Source organism: Lepus europaeus, chromosome 16 (assembly GCF_033115175.1).
Source record: "Lepus europaeus isolate LE1 chromosome 16, mLepTim1.pri, whole genome shotgun sequence".
NCBI classification, from domain to species: Eukaryota; Metazoa; Chordata; class Mammalia; order Lagomorpha; family Leporidae; genus Lepus; species Lepus europaeus.
Genome location: NC_084842.1, coordinates 3,771,745 through 3,793,714, shown reverse-complemented (window position 1 = coordinate 3,793,714; position 21,970 = coordinate 3,771,745). Strand labels below are relative to the sequence as shown.

Genomic DNA, 21,970 nt, shown 5'->3' with positions numbered 1-21,970 from the left:
ACTTAATCACAATCATATTTCATAAAAGAATTCATTATTGGCTCATGCCTGTCCTTCTTTTAAGTTATATATTTATAATAATACATCACCATGAACTCTCCATCTGACAAAATGCTAAGACTTTCAGGGTAGCTTACATTAAGGATATAGCCTTCTATCACATCCTGCATGGGGGAGGGAAGAAGTTCCTGGCTCCTGGCTTCAGACTGATGCAGCTCCAGCCATTGCAGCCATCTGGGGAGGGAACCCGTGGATGGAAGACCTCTCTCTCTCTCTCTCTCTCTCTCTCTCTCTGTAACTCTGCCTTTCAAATAAATAAATAAATCTTTTTTTTAAAAAAAAGAAATTCCCTGGAGTCCATCAATCTTACTACTACTAAGTATATTTACAATGGAAAAGACATCAATACATGTAAGAGATATGTTCACTCTCTTTTATTTTGGCATTATTCACAGTTAAATTTGTGGAATCAATGTGTCTGTCACTAAATTAATGAATGCAGTTTGTGTACACACTTAAGGGATTATCATTGAGCTATAAAATGAAGGAAATTCTGCTCAATTTTGATTTCCACTAATGTACTGTATCTTTTCCATTTTGTTACTTTTAGTGTCTTTGTGTCTATTGGTGGGGTATGTTTGTTGATTAGTGTAAGAACATTCGGTAGTCTAAACCTTTTACTTGAGGAATTCAGTCTGCTTACATTCAGGGTCATTAAAAGTATGGCAGTATATGTTTGGAGCATATGTACCCTATTAATTTAGAGTATGGCTATGGAATCAGACTGCCCAGGTTCAAGTCCTTCAGTTGCTCTTATGCTGTTTTGAGAAAATTACTTATATTTCCCATCTGATGGGAAATAGTTCCCATTTTTAATGGGGATAAAAGTATCAATTTCACAGGTTTACTTTGAAGATTAAAATGGATAATTCATGCAAAGTTTTGAGAATTGTGGTATTTTTTATGAGAGTTTCTTTAGGCCAATACTCAAAACTAAGAAAAAGTATTTATGATAAAATGAGGTCATTTCTATGAAAAACTGAGCTTTTTGATATCAGTATCAAATTTTGATGCATAAATTAAAAGGCTGTATTGTCATTCAATAAAATTTTTTGATTAAAAGTTTTGGTAATCTTAACCAAATATAATAAGTGCACATCAAAACTGTTGAGTTTTTAGAAAATCAAATGTGTTTAAATGAATTTTGTTAAGAAAATTTCTGAACTTTGAAGTAATTAACTGCATTTCAGATGACGATTTTATCAACTACATTCTCAAATTTAGATTTTTAATTATGATGAATTATCTATCTATCTATCTATATTTATTTAGTTACAGGGATTATCCAGATTATGTGGGTGCAGTGTTTCCTGCAAAGATATGCAACACTCGTTATTCTGTAGGAATTGCAGTGGTATGTAATTATTTAATTTTATTTTTAAAATTTTACAAATTTAGAAATTGTCAACACAATAGTATATATTTTATGCACTTACATTTGTTTAGATATTGCATGTGTTTTCCATGACTGCTAAGTTTTGAAACATTACTAAGGAAAAATATTTTGAGGAAAAAATTATTTACCATTTACTATATTAGAAATTATATTGGGGTTAAAAATATCACACATAAATAACACATGCATTCTTCACAACATGGAATAGTACACCATGGAAAATTATGTTAAGGAAATTTCTATTACCCCAGTAGATTTTTGCTTGCACACATAAACTTGGAGAAGTACTCTTACAGATAAATAACTTCAAAATCAAAATAAGTAAATAAAAACTGCAATAATATTCTTTAAAATGTGTCAAACATCTAAAAGTGTAGAAAAAAAATTTTGTGTATATTAAATTTTTATATTATTTATAAATGTGTTGTATACAAAAACATTGGTAAAAGTAAATGCATCATTGAAAGTTAATGTAACTCAGAGAGCGGCAAGATGGCGGAATAGGAAGGGAGCACACTGATAGTATGGGAAGAAACAGTTTAATAAAAGTGGAGATACTGCGTGTTCAAGGAAGAGTAGGGGAAGAAACAGCAGAGGAAACTCTTCCGGAACTAGTGATGCACAGTGGACCTGCGTGGAGAGCATGGTAGCCCACGGTTCAGGACACCAGTGGCAGAATCAACACACCTGCGCTGGAACGCGAGGTGAGCCGAACCTCAATAGCCCAAGACACCGGTGGACAAGCAGAAAGAGGAGACTAGAGGGAACCAGGCTTGAAACCCCATGAGGCAAAAAAAAAAAAAAAAAGTGACAAAAAAAAAAAGGCGAGCAAGACAAAGAGCAGGCGCCATTTTGGAATATGTCATAAGTGTGGCGACCTCAGGGTGGCACCCACCCTCAGCCAAGCAGAAAAACCTGACTCTGGGGGTAGGGGGTGAAATAACAGGAGATTAGGACCTAGTGAATGTGTGGTGCTAATGAACTGAGACTGTGAAAAAAGAGATGGTAGGGGAGAGAACTCAAGGAATTCATGTGACTACTCTCCAGAAATGCTACAATTCAGTAACCTTGGCAACCCAGTAGGAGACTGCAGGAGAATTTGAGCTCACACTGAGGGCAGCACAGATTCCCTGTGTGGTCCTTGGGAAAGAGCTTCCGATCTCTGGCTCCTGTGCGTATATCATTCGCCTGCTAACTACCTCCAAATCTGCTCAGCTGTGCGGAATTACTTGCTTTTGAATCAAAAAAGAGAGAGATTTGCTATGCCTAACCTGGCAGTGTCACTTTTGGCATACCATTAACCCCGAGGAAACAAACAGAGCTCTCAGGCCACACCCATTTCAAGCCAATAAGGCTCCATCAAAAGCAGACAGTCCACTTAATACAGTCATAGTATAACAAGACAAAACACCACAGCGAGGGAAGTAGAATCCAAAGATGTCTTCACAGTGCCAAGCAAAAAATGCAGAAACGAAGCAAACAAGAACAAGGAAGACAATATGACACCCCCAAATGAACAAGACACCCCAATCCAAGATTATGAAGATGATGAGATGGAAGAAATGCAAGATACCAATTTCAAAAGATTTACGATAAGAACAATTAGAAGTTTTCAAAAAAAAAAAATGCTTGAGCTATGGAAATCCTTAGTGGACAGGATAGAAAATCTCCTTCAAGAAAATGAAATCTTAAGGAGGAATCAAAATGAAATGCAGAAACTAGTAGAACAGGAAAGTGTGATAGTGAAGAGAAATCAAAATGAAATGAAGAACTCAATAGATCAAATGACAAACACATTAGAGAGCCTTAAAAACAGTCAGTGAAACAGAAGAGAGAATATTGGGCATGGAAGACAGAGCACAGGAAAGTATACAGTCAAACCAAAGAAAAGAAGAGGAAATTAGAAATCTAAAAAATATTGTCGGGAATCTACAGGATACTATTAAAAAACCCAACATGTGGGTTCTATGAGTTCCTGAAGGCATGGAGAGAGAGAAAGGATTAGAAGGCCTTTTTAGTGAGATACTAGCAGAAAATTTCCCAGGTTTGGAGAAGGACAGAGACATCCTAGTACAGGAAGCTCATAGAACCCCAAGTAAACATGACCAAAAGAGATCCTCACCACGACACATTGTAGTTAAACTCACCACAGTGAAACATAAAAGATTCTAAAATGTGCAAGAGAGAAACATCGGATTAATCTCAGAGGTTCTCCAATTAGGCTCACAGCAGACTTCTCATCAGAAACCCTGCAGGCTAGAAGGGAATGGAGAGGCATAGCCCAGGTACTAAGAGAGAAAAACTGCCAGCCCAGAATATTATATCCTGCCAAGCTCTCATTTGTGAATGAAGGTGAAATAAAGACCTTTCACAGCAAATAGAAATTGAAAAAATTTGTCGCCACACGTCCAGCCCTGCAAAAGATGCTTAAAGATGTGTTACACACAGAAACAGAGTCATCAGTATGAAAAAAGGTAAAGGAAGGAAACCTCTCAGCAAAAGATCACAGGAATCTCAAAGCATATATTAGAAAATATATTTGGCAAATGGCAGGGCAAAGGTACTACTTATCAATAGTCACATTGAATGTTAATGGCCTGAACTGTCCAGTTAAAAGACACAGATTGGCTGATTGGGTTAAGAAACAAAACCCATCTATTTGCTGCTTACAAGAAACACATCTTTCCAACAAAGATGCATACAGATGAAAGTGGAAGGCTGGAAAAAGATATACCATGCCAATAGAAATGAAAAAAGAGCAGGCGTAGCCATCTTAATATCAGACAACATAAACTTTACCACAAAAACTGTTAGTAGAGACAAAGAGGGACACTATATGATGATTAAGGGATCCATTCAACAGGAAGATATAACGATTATCAATGTATATGCACCTAAGGGCACTGTTTATGTAAGACATGTTAAGGGACTTACAGGGAGACTTAGACACCAATACAATAGTACTGGGGGACTTCAATACTCCACTCTTAGAGATAGACAGATCAACAGGACAGAAGATCAACAAGGAGACAGTAGATTTAAATGACACTATAGCCCAAATGGATCTAACAGATATCTGTAGAACTTTTCATCCAACACAGAAAGCATTTACATTCTTCTCAGCAGTACATGGAACCTTCTCTAGGATTGACCACATACTAGGGCATAAAGCAAGTCTCAGCAAATTCAAAAGAATTAGAATCATACCATGAAGCTTCTCAGACCATAGAGCAATGAAGTTGGAAATTAGCAACTCAGGATTCCCTAGTGCATATGCAAACACATGGAGATTGAACAACACGATCCTGAATTAACAATGGGTCATAGAAGAAATCAAAAGAGAAATCAAAAAATTTCTGGAAGTAAATGAGGATAACATCACAACATAACAAAACCTATGGGATACAGCAAAAGCAATGTTAACAGGAAAGTTTATATCAATAGGTTCCTACATCAAGATATTGGAAAGGCACCAAATAGATGAGCTTTCAGTTCATCTCAAGGATCTAGAAAATCTGCAGCAAACCAGACCCAAATCTAGTAGGAGAAGAGAAATAATTAAAATCAGAGAAGAAATCAACAGGATTGAATGCAAAAAAAAAAAAATCAGCCAAACAAGGAGATGGTTTTTTGAAAAAATAAATAAAACTGACAAACCATTGGCCCAACTAACTAAAAAAAGAAAAGACCCAAATCAATAAAATCAGAGATGAAAAAGGAAACGTAACAACAGACACCACAGAAATAAAAAGAATCATCAGAAATTACTACAAGGACTTGTATGCCAGCAAACAGGGAAATCTATCAGAAATGGACAGATTCCTCGAAACATGCAACCTATCTAATTTGAACCAGGAAGACAAAGAAATCCCAAACAGACCCATAACTGAGACAGAAATTGAAACTGTAATAAAGACCCTCCCAACAAAGAAAAGCCCAGGACCAGATGGATTCACGGCTGAATTCTACCAGACATTTGAAGAAGAACTAACTCCAATTCTTCTCAAACTATTCAGAACAATCAAAAAAGAGGGAATCCTCCCAAATTCTTTCTCTGAATCCAGCATCACCTTAATTCCATAAGCCGGAAAAAGATGCAACATTGAAAGAGAATTACAGACCCATATCCCTGATGAACATAGATGCAAAAATCCTCAATAAAATTCTGGCCAATAGAATGCAACAACACAGCAGAAAGATCATCCACCCAGACCAAGTGGGATTTATCCCTGGTATGCAGGGATGGTTCAACGTTCGCAAAACAATCAACGTAATACACTACATTATAAGACTGCAGAAGAAAAGCCATATGATTCTCTCAATAGACGCAGAGAAAGCATTTGATAAAATACAACACCCTTTCATGATGAAAACTCTCAGCAAACTGAGTATGGAAGGAACATTCCTCAATACAATCAAAGCAATTTATGAAAAACCCACGGCCAACATCCTATTGAATGGGGAAAAGTTGGAAGCATTTCCGTTGAGATCTGGTACCAGACAGGGATCCCCACTCTCACCACTGCTATTCAATATAGTTCTCGAAGTTTTGGGCAGAGCTATTAGGCAAGAAAAAGAAATTAAAGGGATACAAATTGGGAAGGAAGAACTCAAAGTATCCCTCTTTGCAGGTGATATGATTCTGTATTTAGGGGATCCGAAGAACTCTACCAAAGAACTCTACTAAGAGACTATTGGGACTCATAGAAGAGTTTGGCAAAGTAGCAGGATATAAAATCAATGCACAAAAATCAACAGTCTTTGTATACACAGGCAATGCCACGGCTGAGGAAGAACTTCTAACATCAATCCCATTCACAATAGCCACAAAAACAATCAAATACCTTGAAATAAACTTAACCAAGGACATTAAAGATCTCTACAGTGAGAATTACAAAATCTTAAAAAAGAAATAGAAGAGGATACCAAAAAATGGAGAAATCTTCCATGCTCATGCATTGGAAGAATCAATATCTTCAAAATGTCTATTCTGCCAAAAGCAATTTATAGATTCAATGGAATACCAATCAAAATACTGAAGACATTCTTCTCAGATGTGGAAAAAATGATGCTGAAATTCATATGGAGACACAGGCGACCTCGAATAGCTAAAGTAATCTTGTACAACAAAAACAAAGCCGGAGGCATCACAAGACCACATTTCAGGACATACTACGGGCAGTTATAATCCAAACAGCATGGTACTGATACAGAAACAGATGGATAGACCAATGGAACAGAATAGAAGCACCAGAAATCAATCCAAACATCTATAGCCAACTTATATTTGATCAAGGATCCAAAACCAATCCCTGGAGTAAGGATAGTCTATTCAATAAATGGTGCTGGGAAAATTGGATTTCCATGTGCAGAAGCATGAAGCAAGACCCCTACCTTTCACTTTACACAAAAATTCACTCAACATGGATTAAAGACTTAAATCTACGACCCGGCACCTTCAAATTATTAGAGAACATTTGGGAAACTCTGCAAGATGTAGGTACCAGCAAAGACTTCTTGGAAAAGACCCCAGAAGCACAGGCAGTCAAAACCAAAATTAACATTTGGGATTGCATCAAATTGCGAAGTTTCTGTAGTTCAAAAGAAACAGGAAAGTGAATAGGCAGCCGACAGAATAGGAAAAATATTTGCAAACTACGCAACAGATAAAGGGTTGATAACCAGAATCTACAAAGAAATCAAGAAACTCCACAACATCAAAACAAACAACCCACTTAAGAGATGGGCCAGGGACCTCAATAGACATTTTTCAAAAGAGGAAATCCAAATGGCCAACAGACACATGAAAAAATATTCAAGATCACTAGCAATCAGGGAAATGCAAATCAAAACCACAATGAGGTTTCACCTCACCCCGGTGAGAATGGCTCACATTCAGAAATCTACCAACAATAGATGCTGGAGAGGATGTGGGGAAAAGGGACCCTAACCCACTGTTGGTGGGAATGCAAACTGGTAAAGCCACTATGGAAGTCAGTCTGGAGATTCCTCAGAAACTTGAATATAACCCTACCATACAACCCAGCCATCCCACTCCTTGGAATTTACTCAGAGGAAATTAAATTGGCAAACAAAAAAGCTGTCTGCACCTTAATGTTTATTGCAGCTCCATTCACAATAGCTAAGACCTGGAACCAACCCAAATGCCCATCAACAGTAGACTGAATAATGAAATTATGGGACATGTACTCTGTAGAATACTATACAGCAGTCAAATACAATGAAACTCAGTCATTTGCAACAAGATGGAGGAATCTGGAAAATATCATGCTGAGTGAATTAAGCCAGTCCCAAAGGGACAAATATCATATGTTCTCCCTGATTGGCAACAACTAACTAAGCACCAAAGGGGAAAGCTGTTGAAGTGAAATGGACACTATGAGAAACAATGACTTGATCAGCCCTTGTCCTGACTGCTGATGTACAATGTAATACTTTATCCCTTTTGGTATTTTTTTTGTTCTAGTACTCTTGGTTGAATTCTGTAATTAAACACAATTATTCTTAGGTGTTTAAATTTTAACTGAAAAGTTATCCCTGTTAAATATAAGAGTGGGAATAAGAGAGGGTGGAGATGTACAAGTTGGGACATGCTCAATTGGACTTGCCCCAAATGGTGGAGTTAGAAACGTGCCAGGGGATTCCAATTCAATCCCATCAAGGTGGCATGTAACAATGCCATCTCACTAGTCCACGTGATCAATTTCAGTTCACAATCGATCACACTGATAGGTCTAAGAGTCAAAGGGATCACACAAACAAGACTAGTGTCTGCTATAACTAGTATTGAAACAGTATTTTACACTTTGTATTTCTGTGTGGTTGCAAACTGATGATATCTTTACTTAATATATACTAAATTGATCTCCTGTATATAAAGACAATTGAAAGTGAATCTTGATATGAATGGAATGGGAGAGGGAGCTGGAGATGTGAGGGGTACGATTGGGAGGGAAATTATGGGGGGAGGGAAGCCATCGTAATCCATAAACTGTACTTTGGAAATTTATATTTACTAAATAAAGTTTAAAAAAAAGAAAGTTAATGTAACTCTGTAAGTCATTCTCTTGCTTTAATGCTTCTTTATTGCCTTGCTTCTAATGCTTACTGTGGTTCTGTCTCCCTTTATATAAACTATTTTTTCAGCAAAATGGGATTCAGCACATATTTTTATTTCTAACACTAAAATTTTTGACTACAAAAAATTCATGAACATTCTACAAGTTCTAAACTACAGATACACAAAGCAAGAAATGATAGTAAAATTCTTTTCTTTATCCCTTTAATGTAATCCTATTTCATAATTTAAGAATTTCTATGTAAGTTCTGTTCATTTAAATCAACTATTCGATATCTTATTCAAATTCTTGTTTGATTTATAAACTGTCAATGATATTGGTAGTATTATCTTTGACATATTTAGGCCACTGCTTTTACTTATTAGGCTTTTGTATAGGTTAGTTTAAATTTTGAGATGCATGTAAAGTTTTTTCCATAGAACACATTTTTCATTAACTTTTTAAAAATCATTTCCACAAAATCTTTTTTTAGTTAATTTATTTTGAAGATAAAGTTAGAGAATGAGAGAGAGAGAGAGAGAGAGAGAGCACCTTCATCTGTTGGTTCACTCCCTAAACATCTGTAATGGCCAGGAATTGGTCAATCCAAAGTCAAGAGCCTGGCTCTCCATCTGGGGCTCATGTTTTTGGGCCATCTTCCTCAACCATTTCAAGAGTATTAGCACGGAGCTGTATGGGAAACAGAGCAGCTAGGACTCAAACTGGAATTCATAAGGGATGTCAGAATCACAAGTAGGGGCTTAACCTACTTCACTGCAACACTGACCCTCTTTCATGAACTTTTTTTTTTAAGATTTTATTTATTTAAAAGGCAGAGTTACATACGGAGAGAAGGAAAGGAGAGAAAGTTCTTCCATCTGCTGGTTCACTCCCCAAATTGTCACAATGGCCGGAGCTGGGCCGATCCGAAGCCATGAACCAGGAGCTTTCTCTGGGCATGTGGGTGCAGGGGGTCAAGCACTTGAGCCATCTTCTACTGCTTTCCCAGGCCATAGCAAAGAGCTGGATCAGAAGGGGAACAGCAAGGATACTAGATGCATATTGGATGCTGGTACTGCAGTCAGAGGCTTTGCCTTCTACACCACAGTGCTGGCCCTTTCATGAACTTTTTTTTGTATTTTTTTTAAAGATTTATTTATTTTACTTGAAAATCACAATTGCAGAGAGAGAGAGAGAGAGAGAGAGAGAGAGAGAGGTCTTTCATCTACTGGTTTACTCCCCAGATGGCCACAACAGCTGGAGCTGCATCAGTCAAAAGCCAGGAGACAAGAGCCTCCTCCAGGTCTCCCATGTGGGTACAGGGGCTCAAGAACTTGGGCCATCCTCCACCACCTCCCGGGCCTTAGAAGAGAGCTAGATTGGAAGTGGAGCAGCGGGGTCTGGGACCACTACCGCACATGTGGGAATGCAAATGGAGTTCTGGGATCTTTTTGGCTTTGGCTGATGATGAACTTTTTTTGTATACATGGATCTCAAAAGCCATTCCACCAAAATCAAATCTTTTAATTACATTTTCTTTGAAATTTTTAGATGTTTTTGTAATATCTCTGGGTGTAACATAGGGGCACACATATTTATTGTCAACCTTTATAAAGTTTATAACATATTCTATTGGACCTATGTACTTTATTAATGTTAACACATCAGTAATTCTTTATATAACATACTGGGAGATAAGAGAGGAAAAAGAAATAATAGAAAAGATTGCATGTATAAACCTCACTTTCATCTCTATTAGTGCATAGTCCTAACTGCTTCTTTTGCCTGCCTACAGTCTTTGCTCCTTGTTCTCTGTCTCTTAGCTTGATGGAGTTATTTGCTTGTTGTTCTTCCCTCATTCCTGCTGTATATAAGTCTTTGGTAGTCTTGTCTCTTTTGGGTTGCCTTGGTTTTCCATTGACCAACATATTCTCCTTGCCTCCACTCCGCACCAACAACCATGTTTTCCTTCTATCTGAACATCTTATCCTGTGCAGTGACCCCTTTTCTACCAGCCTGTTTATTGGCATCAGGAGCCTAAAAAAGCCATGGGAAACTCTGCCTTTCTGATATAATGGGGGCCATAATTATGTTCCCTGTGAAAACATTCATTCCATAAGCACAGCTGGCCAAAAGCACTGAAATCAAGATCCCCAAAAACAGAAAAAATGGCTTTTTGGTCGCTGTCATAATCTCCTGTTCTTTTTTCAGACTTAGGCCTAATAGCTATGGGGGAGATGACATACAACCTTGGCTTCTGCTTTAGGATACTTTGCAAATCGTTAATGACATCCTTTCTACTTCTCAGGACATCATCTATTAGCGGATGCCACAACTGAGTTTTCAGCCAGCCATTATTCCAGTCTGTAAACCAGATGCTTTTGGGTTATGAGACGTGATAAGTAAATCCTATTGTGCCTTCTGTAAATACTGTGCCAAAGAATGTGATCCTACTCAGAATTGATACTGTGTGGTGATGTAGAAGATATTATTTAAGTACAGGAATACAGTGCAGGTAGAAGTAGCATGAATGGGCAAACAGAATACACATCTGGAGTATATAAGGGCAAATCATTGCCCCTTCAATGAATGAATGGTTCAATGTAATATACCTTTTTACAATTGACTGGGTTATCCACCAGGGGCATGCCAGTAAAGTGGGAGCTCATCATTGGCCTCTGTTGTTGGAGTGTAAGACATTTAGCTGCACTGGTTGAGCTCATGTAAATCCTCCATCTCTGCATTCATGGATACTTAGTACACTGACCTTTTGAGTAACCACTGCAGTGGCTGGAGAAAACAAATGTAATTGACATGCACTGAACAAATCCTGAATTTTGAGAGTCTTCTTTTATTTATTTTTTTATTTTTTGACAGGCAGAGTGGAGAGTGAGAGAGAGACAGAGAGAAAGGTCTTCCTTTTTCCGTTGGTTCACCCTCCAATGGTCGCTGTGGCCATCACGCTGTGGCCGGCGCACCGTGCTGATCCGAAGCCAGGAGCCAGGTGCTTCTCCTGGCGAGTGCAGGGCCCAAGCACTTGGGCCATCCTCCACTGCACTCCCAGGCCATAGCAGAGGGCTGGCCTGGAAGAGTAGCAACCAAGACAGAATCCGGCGCCCATATGGGATGCTGGCACCGCAGGCGGAGGATTAGCCTATTGAGCCGTGGCGCCAACCAAGAGCCTTCTCTTAAGTGGCAATGGTATGAATAGATATGCTTTTTAAAAGAGGCCTTGTTCTTTTCAAGTTTCTGACCATTTATCCAACCAATTATTAAGGTCCATGAATCAGTATTTCTTTTATTTTTTAAAGATTTATTTATATGTTTGAAAGAGTTACACAGAGAGAGGAGAGGCAGAGAGAGAGAGAGAGAGAGAGAGAGAGAGAGAGAGAGAAAGAGAGAGAGGTCTTCCATCTGCTGGTTCACTCTCCAATTGGCCACAATGGTCGGAGCTGTGCTGATCCAAAGCCAGGAGCCAGGAGCTTCTTCCAGGTCTCCCACGTGGGTGCAGGGGCCCAAGGAGTTGGGTCATCTTCTACTGCTTTCCCAGGCCATAGCAGAGAGCTAGATCGGAAGTGGAGCAGCCAGGTCTCGAACTGACACCCATATGGGATGCTAGCACTTCAGGCCAGGGCTTTAACCCACTGTGCCACAGTGCCGGCCCCCATGAGTCAAGATTTCAGGCCATCTCTTCTTTGGAGCAAAGTCAGTTAGCAAAGGTAGTATGGAACATTTACCCACTTGGTCTTTTGAATAAGGCTATCGTGTTCATTTCTGACTGTGGCTAGCACATCTTGCTTAACCTCAGACTAGGCCCATACTTTTCCCTTCATTCAAACAATGAGCATTTGCTTCCAGTCATAAAGTGCAGTTGAGTTGTGGGGTAAACAGCACAGTGAATATGGATTCACTGTTAGATAAACTTGAAACAAGAGTCTTGGACAGCTGACCAATTCAGTCTTCCTACAGGAGATATTTTTCAAGTAACCACCACCATCATCATCATTGTCATCAGAAAAATGGACAAACATTAAAGACAATCCAGCTTTTTATTGCCTCTAAGTTGGATTCTTTGTAAGTTTTCTTGATTTCGAACATTATGGTTGGTGGGTCATTAAGCCTGTGATTATAAAGTAAATTGAAATTATGGCATTGAAAAAAATAAAGGGAAAAAAGGAAGGGGGTGTTGATGGAGGAAGGGATATATGGTTATCTTCTTAGAATTGTATCTGAAATATAGGAAATCTGTTCTGTTTATATTAATAAAGTTTTAAAAAATAAATTTAACATCTGTGATTAACATTCAATACTTGTACATTAAATGGAGTATACAATCTTTCAACATGTACCTATAGCATAAGCCCATCAAACCAAGGAAGTGGCCTTTCTTTTGTCTATGATTTCATTTTTATTTGGAGTCTACCAGCTGCCCTACCAGGTCTTTCTACAGTATATAACACTTTTGTGAACTCTAATTATCCCACTGTGTTCCCCATCTCTGACTATATTTTAGTACCTGCTATCCAACCGCCTTCTTTATACTCTTCGATTTTTCCAGCCTGCAGTAATCAGTGCTCTGTGTTGAGATCAACTATTCTTTTGAAATTAAATAGATGAAGGAGTACATTTGATATTTGTTTTTCTGTGTCTGTGTCTGGCTTATTTCACTTAACACAGTGATCTCTGATTGTCAGAAATGTCAGGATTTCGTTCTTTTTGGCTGAGTAATTTTCTGTTCTTTTTTTTTTAACTTTTATTTAATGAATATAAATTTCCAGTGTACAGCTTATGGATTACAATGGCTTCCCCCTCCCATAACTTCCCTCCCACCCGCAACCCTCCCCTCTCCCACTCCCTCTCCCCTTCCATTTGCATCAAGATTCATTTTCAATTCTCTTTATATACAGAAGATCAATTTAGTATAAAGATTTCAACAGTTTGCACCCACATAGAAACACAAAGTGAAACATACTGTTTGAGTACTAGTTATAGCATTAAATCACAATGTACAGCACATTAAGGACAGAGATCCCACATGAGGAGCAAGTGCACAGTGGCTCCTGTTGTTGACCCAACAAATTGACACTCTAGTTTATGGCGCCAGTAACCATCCTAGGCTCTCGTCATGAGTTGCCAAGGCTATGGAAGCCTTCCAAGTTTGCCAACTCTGATCATATTTAGACAAGGTCATAAAAGACAGAGTGAGGATAGTAACCAATGATCCTAAGAGTGGCATTTACCAGGTTTGAACAATTATACAGCATTAAGTGGGGAAGAGGACCATCAGTACACACAGGTTGGGAGTAGAGCCATTGGTGGTAGAGTAGAGGTTATGATTACAAAGGAATGAGGCCCAAGTGCACTGGACAGGGTCTAGAACAAAGGACAGAGTCATTATTAGAGGAGCTAAGAAAGGTGCTGTCTAAGCTATAATTAAGTTTTCTGATTGAGAGGCAAATAGAACCTGATAGAAGGGGCTTGATAATAATCTGGTGGGCTTTAGGCCTTGTAAATTCAGAGGCCCAGACCTATCTATCTCTTCACATGGGGTATATCCTAAGGGAGGTGTGAACCTCCTAGGGGAAGGCACTCTGTTGACTTTCATTACTTGGCTGGGCTGGGAGGAGAGCTGGCCAGGTCAAGGCAGGTGGCATCTCTGACAAGAAATTTACAGTTCTGCCTGCAATGTTGCTGACCCTACTTGACCATCCCCTCAGCTGCAGTGGTCACTTTGGAAGTTGGGCTGAGTGAAGGGCTTTTCAGCTCTGTTCTTTATATATACCATGCTACCGGTGTCAGTTCACTCATTGCTGGTATCTAGATTGATTTTGTATCTTTAATATTTTTATAGAGGTGCAGTAAACATGGAAATGCAGACATCTATTCCATATGTTGACTTCATTTCCTCTGGATATGTTCCCAGAACCGGTATAGCTGAGTCATATCTTAGATCTATTTTCAGTTTTATGAGGAACCTCCATGTTGTTTTCCATGATGGTTATATTGATGTTCACTCCCACCAATAGTCTATTAGGGTTCTTTTCTCCCTAAATCCTTGCAAAAAATTTTGGTTTTGATCTTCAATAATAGGTGTTTAACTGGAATGAGGTGATACCTCACTGTAATTTTTATTTGCATTTTCCAGATGGCTGTGATCCTGAGCATTTTCCATGTGTTTGTTTTCCATTTGTATTTCTAATTTTGAAAAAATAGTATAATATCCTTTGCCCATTTTAAGAAATGGATTTTTTAATGTTACTGAATATCTTGAGCTCCATGTATATTTTTGATGTTTTACCTTTATCAGGTGTATAGTTGGCAAATATTTTCTCTCATTCTCACAATTATCTATTCTGTTGATCAATTTTTTCCTTTGCTGTGTAGAAGCTTCTTAGGTATAATCCCATTTGTCAGTTTTTGCTTTTATTTCCTATGCTTTTGGGTGGATTCTTTTCTAAACAAATCATTGATTTTGAAAATGAATTGAGGGGCCTGCACTGTGGCTTAGCGGGTTAAACCGCCATCTGCAGTGCTGGCATCTCATATGGGCACTGGTTCAAGTCCTGGCTGCTCCACTTCTGATTCAGCTCTCCACTAAGGCCTGGGAAAGCAATAAAAGATGGCCCAAGTCCTTGGGCTCCTGCCCAAGGAGACCCAGAAGAAGCTCCTGGCTCCTGTCTTTATATTAGCAATGCTCCATCCACTGAGGCCATCTAGGGAGTGAACCAGTGTGTGGGAAGACCTTTCTCTCTGCCTCTCCTTCTTCCTGTGTGTAACTCTGACTTTTAAATAAATAAATATATCTTTTATATATTTATATATACAAAAGAAAATGAATTGAAATGTTTTCTATGATTTTTCCAATAATTTCATGGTTTTAGATATCATAATTAGATTTTCGTCCAATTTTAAGTTGATTTTTATATATGGTGAGAGGTAGATTTCAATCTTCTGCTTGTGAATATCCAATTTTCTTAGCACCATTTACTGAAGAAAATTCTCTTTCTCCATTTGGGTATCTTATTAAAGATTTATTGTAAATGCTTGGATTAAGTTCTGAGATTTCTATTTTGTTCCATTGGTTAGTGTGTCTGTTTTTGTACTGGTATCATACTGTTTTGTTTATAATTGTTCTGTAGTATGTCTTGCCATCTGGTATTGTGATGCCCCTTGCTTTGTTCTTTTTCAAGAAAAAGTATTTGAAAACAGAGAAACAGGGGGAGGAAAAGAGAGGGGAGGGAGGGAGGGAGGCAGAGAAGAAGAGGACTTAAATTTGCTGTTTGACTTCCCAAATTCCTGCAGTAGTTAAAGTTAGGCTGTGGCTGAAACAGGGAACTAGCAATGCAATCCAGGTGTCCAGTGTGTGGGTAGCAGAAATCCAATTATTTGTACCATCGCTGTTACTTCCCAGAGTCTGAATTGGATAGAAGTTTGATTTAGGAGACAAAGATGGGAATTGAACCTAGATATAACTGTGTGGCATGTGGGTATCTGAACTCTTATACAGACAACTCAACCATCAGCTTTGTTCTTTTAAGACTTTGGCTCTGCAGCAGGTTGTTTTGCTTCCATGTGAATATTAAGATTGCTTTTCCTAGTTCTTTTTTCTAGCTCTCTCTCTCTCTCTCCCTCTCTCTCTCTCTCTCTCTCTCTCTCTGTGTGTGTGTGTTTTGTATCTGTAAATTACTTTGATTATGGACATCTTAACAGTGTTAATCTTTCTAATCAATGAAGATGGGTCATTTAATTTTTTATCTTCAATTTTTGTGACTTTCACATTCTTGGTTAATTTTATTCCAAGATGGTTTTTTTTTGTTTTTATTTTTGTTTCTAGCTATCCTGAATGAGATCACTCTTTTAATTTCTTTCTCAGTGACTTTATTATTGACACATAAAATTATTATTTATTATGTGTTGATTTTATATTCTGTGACTTTACTGAGTTTATCAGTTCTAACATTCTCTTGGTATATTCCTTAGGTTTCTCTCTCTCTCTCTCTCTCTCTCTCTCTCTCTCTATATATATATATATATATATATACATACATACATATATATGTGTGATGTGTGTGTGTGTGCTCGCGCGCATGCGTGCATGTGTGTGCGTGTGTGTGAGATCTACAAAACACAGGAATGATTTGACTTCTTTCTTTCCAATTCTTATGTCTTTTATTTGCTTCTCTTGTCAAATGGTTCTAGCTAGAACTTTCAGAAATATATTAACTAAGTGTGATGAGCATGGAACCCTGGTCTGGTTATAGATGTTAAAGGAAATGCTTTCAACTTTTCTCCATTCCTTGTGATACTGTCTGTGGCTTTGTCATATATACCATTTACTATTTGGAAGTATGTTCTTTCTGTATGTAATCTGTTCAAAGTTTTTTCTTTATCATGAATAAATGTTAAATTTTATTGAATGCTCCTCTTGCACCTGTTGAGATGATCATATGATGTTTGTCTTTCCTTATGTTGATGTGATATTATCTTCTGCTGCTTTTCCCAGGCCATTAGCAGGGAGCTGGATCAGTTGTGGAGCAGTCGGACTTGAACCAGTGTCCATGTGGGATGCCAGCATCGCAGGCAGCAGTTTTACATGCTGTGCCACAATATGGGTACCTTATTTCCATATGTTGAGCCATCCTCATATCCCTGTGATAAATCCCACCTGATCATGATATGTGATCTTTTTGATGTATGGTTGGATTCAATTTTCTAGTATATTGTGGAGAATTTTTGTATTTATTTTTATAATGAAGACTGGTCTGTAGTTTACTTTTTTTTTTCTTTTTTGTCATGTCTTTGTCTGGTTTTGGTATCAAGGTAATGCTAGCTTCATAGAATGAGTTTGTAAGAATTTCCTCCCTGTCAATTGTTATGCAAGAGTTTGAGAATTTGAGAATTTGTGTTAGTTATTTCTTAGAAGCTTTTATAATTCATGAGTAAGTCCATCTTTTCCTGACCTTTCCGGGAGATTTTTTATTACTGATTCAATCTTATTATTGTTCCTGGTTTATTCAAGTTTTCTATGCCTTGATTGAATTTTGTGTAAGTTATTCTTATTCAGAAGTGTTTTCATGTCTAAGTTTTCCAGTTTTGTGGCATATTCTTGCTCATTTTGTTGTTTAGTGTTATAGTTAATAATGCAATTAAGTCTGTGATTATAAAGTAAATTGAAATTGTGTTATTGCAAATATTAAAGAAAAAAGAGAGGAGGGGCAATTGAGAAAGGGAGGCAGGGGAATGTATTTACCTTCTTAGAATTGTATCTATGAAATACATATGTCTGTTCTCTTTGTTTTTAATTGAGATACAATTTAAAAACTGTCCTTTATTTCTGTGGCATCAGTTGCAAACTATTATTTTTTCATCTCTTGATTTTATTTATTTGAAACTTCTTTTTTTTTTCCTTAGCTAAAGCTTTATCTTATGGAACTTTCTCTAGGATAAATGACATATTAAGCCACAAAACAAATCCCAACAAGATAAAAATTGGAAATTGTATCATGTGTATTTTTTTCTGACGATAACGGAATAAATCTACAAGTTAACAAGAAAATATAGGGCTGGTGTTGTGGCTCAGGAGATTAAGCTGCCATCTGCAGTCTTAGTATCTGGCTTGAGTCCCAGCTGCTACATATCCCATTCAGCTCCCTGCTAATGTGCCTTGGAAATCAGTGGAAGATGGCACAAGTAGTTAGGCCTCTGCTACTCATACAGTTGCCCAGTATGGAGGTCCAAACTCCTGACTTTGACCTGGCCCAGCACCAGCCATTGTAGCTATTTTGGGGGTAAACCAGCAGATGGGATATCTCTCTTATCTCCCACCCCCTACTTTCTGTAACTCTGCTTTTCAAGTACTTAAGTAAATAATTAAATAAATTCTTTTTATAAAAAGAAACGAAAACAACTAAAGACACTTTAGAGACATTATACAAATACATGGAGACTGAGTAATATACTGAGTGAACAATGGATCATTGAAAGAAAGATAAATTTAAAAATTCCTTGAAACTAATGAAAATAAAAGTATAAAATACCAAAACTTATGGGATACAGAAAAAAGCAGTACTCAGAGGTAAGCTTATAGTAGTAACTGCCCCTATCACAAAAATATAAAAATATCAAATAAACAGCCTAGCAGTGCATCTCAATGACCTAGAGAAACAAGAACAAATAAAAGGTAGTAGAAGGAAAAAAATAATAAAGACAGCAGAGATAAATGAAATCAAAACTAAATAAATGAACAAAAGATCTGTGAAATAAAGAGTTGCATCTTTGCAAACAAAAACAAGATTGTCTTTTTTAAAAAAAAAAGAATATTTGACAGATGTAGGGGGGAGAGAGAGAGAGAGAGAGATTGATTGATTGATTTTCCCTTTGCTACGTTGCACCCCAAATGGCCTCAAAAGCAAGGGCGGAGCTAGCTGAAGCCAGACGTCAGGAGTCCAGGTCTACAGTGTGGGTGGCAGAGGCCCAGCATTTGGGCTATCCTTTGCTGCTATTCCCAGGTAATTATCACGGAGTTTGATCAGAAGAAGAGCATCGGGACATTAAGTGGCTCCCATATGGGATGCCAGTGTTGCAAGCTGTGGCTTTACTGGCCATTCCATGATGCTGGCCCCAGTTTTTGGTTTTTTAATGTAGAGACTCTTACATTACTTGGGAGGTCTTCCTCCTCTGTTACCTCAATTGTTCCCAGCCCAAATTTCAGATTATATTGCCTTCCCTACCAAATTTAGTTTTCAGGAATTGTCCTCAGCCTCATCAATCCACAACAACACAAAATGAGTTACTTCAGTGCTGCTTCAGAGACGTTTTGATTGTCTGTATTTTTAGTTCATTAGTCACAGATTTCCCTTTCTAATTTTCATTATATGTATTTTAAGGTGGTCATAAGAAGCCAATTCACCTCCAATTCTTTTATTATTTATGTTTATACTATAGCAAATTATCTGTACCTTATCCCATGCCAGCTGATTTTCAGACGTAATGAATTACCAGTGTACCATTCTTGCTTGAAAGGAAGTTACCCGTGCACTTGCTTAATCCATGAGAAACCTAATCCATAAATGATACTTACAGAGTCTTTTCTCTGTGGCTTCTCCTAATGCAAGTTAATGTGATTAGCAGGAATCAGACAATACACTTAAACTGGGTAATTTGATTATGTGGCTATACATGAGCTGGGAGGAGATTACACGAACTATCTGACATGAATATCAGAGCTCCTCTAAGAAATTGGGTTATTTGAAAACTATGGTCCATATAGTCAAAAGTCTATAAAAAATCAAAGTTTCTTCATCAAATAAGGTCCTTATACATAGCTATGATAGCTTTCTTAAATTTGCTAGGCAATCAACTGTTAAATTATGACAAAGATCTGCATAATCTCAGTATGCTTATATCTTAATACAACTTCATATGAAGAAGAGCTTCAACTATTTTTTTCACTGTTCAAGGTTTATTTGGTGATTTAGGTTGTATGACACATGGATAACTGGCTATATTGTTTATATGTAGATCATTCTTTTTACATTATATGGCAATGTACACCATTCATGTATAAATAAAGTGAGATCCTTTAGAACAATTATGCACAAGACATGCAATATTGAATTTATACAATATTGGATCCTAGGAAATGACTGGTTGGGAAAAAAGCTGGACTAATCCCATCTGGTGAAGGAACACACAATCTAGTTGGAAGGACAACTAGTGCCTGTGCAACATTGGCAGTGGTACCTCAGAGGTGGTGGACTATCTTGGGCTAACCAACAGCATCTGGATGTAGCTATGTGATATTATAAACCATTCTGTTTCTAACTATAGGAAACTGATGGTTTTTCCCCTCCCAGGCAATTATAATATCACAGATTTAATCATGGTTAAAATAAAAAACACAACATGCATAGCCTCTAACTAAAACCATGTTGTTGCCTAGACAAGTGGTACAGCATTAGGAGCCATATCTCTTGAAAAAGAAAAAAGTTCAGAATTGTAACAAAATTATTTTAACCACCATTTAATGAATTATTTTTCATCTGAATTTTCTTTTCTTTTATTATAGTATCACAAGAGGTTAACTTTGGAGGCATTTTCAGTTACTGTCTCCCAGATGCTGGCACTCAGTCTGGGGATATCATATGATGATCCAAAGAAATGTCACTGCTCAGAAGCCATCTGTATAATGAATCCAGAAGCTATGTAAGTTTTTTTAAAAAATACTTGTCTATTGGTCATGTTTATTCTGTTTTAAATATTTAAAGTGCAAAAATTCAGTATCTACATATAACACAATGTAACTATGAATGGACCAATTAATGGGAAAACCTAGACATTTAAATTAAAATGTTAAGTTTATGGAGTGAAGTGTACCAGTAAAGACAGTTAGGGAAAGCAAATCCAATCTGTAATATGTATTAGCATAGGAATTTTCCTTTAGATACATACTTGAAAGCACTTACTTAATGCTGACATATTTAAAAATATGTCATTAAGATGTAACAAGTAATGTTTATGTTAGAATCTTTGGTTTTGCTTTCAAAATAGTTTAATATTGTGAAAAAACATTAAAACCATCAAAATAATAGAAAGTCTAGTTGAATATGAGTATCAAATACATGGCATTTATGTAGTTTTGGACAAATTACTTGACTGTGCTTAGATTAACTTTCTTATTTTACAATGGGAATAATCTTTCCTCTTATTTCAGAAGGTAATATAAGAATACAGTGAGAAAATAAAATTATATAGTTTCATAATTATGTGATAGGTTACCTAGAGTGATTTAAAAAATTTACAAATATCAATCAACATAAAAATCAGATAAATGCTACAACAGTTGCCTTTAGTATTTTGTGGTTTTTCCTTTATAGAATATGACATATGATAAGAATTACCTATTTGTTACTGAAGAACTATGAAAAGCCAAACGTGAGAATAAGGCATCAATTTGAAAACATGATCTAGTCATAGTTACACCTAAGTATCACCAAAGGTGTTAATGTTCATATTCTAAAAATAGAACAAACTGAAACGTATATACTTATATATTATAATTTTCTCTAAAATAGTCATTATATAAACAAATATCCATATAAGGATGCATGATGAATATATACCTTCCTTATAGATGCATAAATGGAATAAATACACATTTACAGAAACACTCATGTGCTAACTCCAACTTTGGAAATATGGTAGGGAGCACTACTTTCTTTGCTATCATTCTCTTCTATCACTTTTTTTCCCTGTTCTTTGAACCCAGAAGCTAGGCTAGTTCTGTTATTGTTTATCATCAAGCTCTAATAACATCATTTGGGAATAAAGCAAATATAGAATTAGAATTCTGAATGCAAAATATCAAACAGAAACTGAAGATGATTAATCACAAACTTTGGGGACATGTATTCTTAACTTAATTGCCATTATGGAC

At 37.1% G+C, this 21,970-nt stretch overlaps 1 protein-coding gene across 1 annotated transcript in view; it reads left to right on the top strand.

Moving 5' to 3' along the window:
* LOC133775468 (disintegrin and metalloproteinase domain-containing protein 32-like) overlaps window positions 1–21,970 on the top strand; it is a 137,551-nt gene that overhangs the window by 44,073 nt on the left and 71,508 nt on the right. Inside the window, exons 10-11 of the mRNA XM_062213801.1 lie at window positions 1,333–1,414; window positions 20,603–20,739. Coding sequence (XP_062069785.1) covers window positions 1,333–1,414; window positions 20,603–20,739 — 219 coding nt within the window. The remainder of the gene's footprint in view (window positions 1–1,332; window positions 1,415–20,602; window positions 20,740–21,970) is intronic.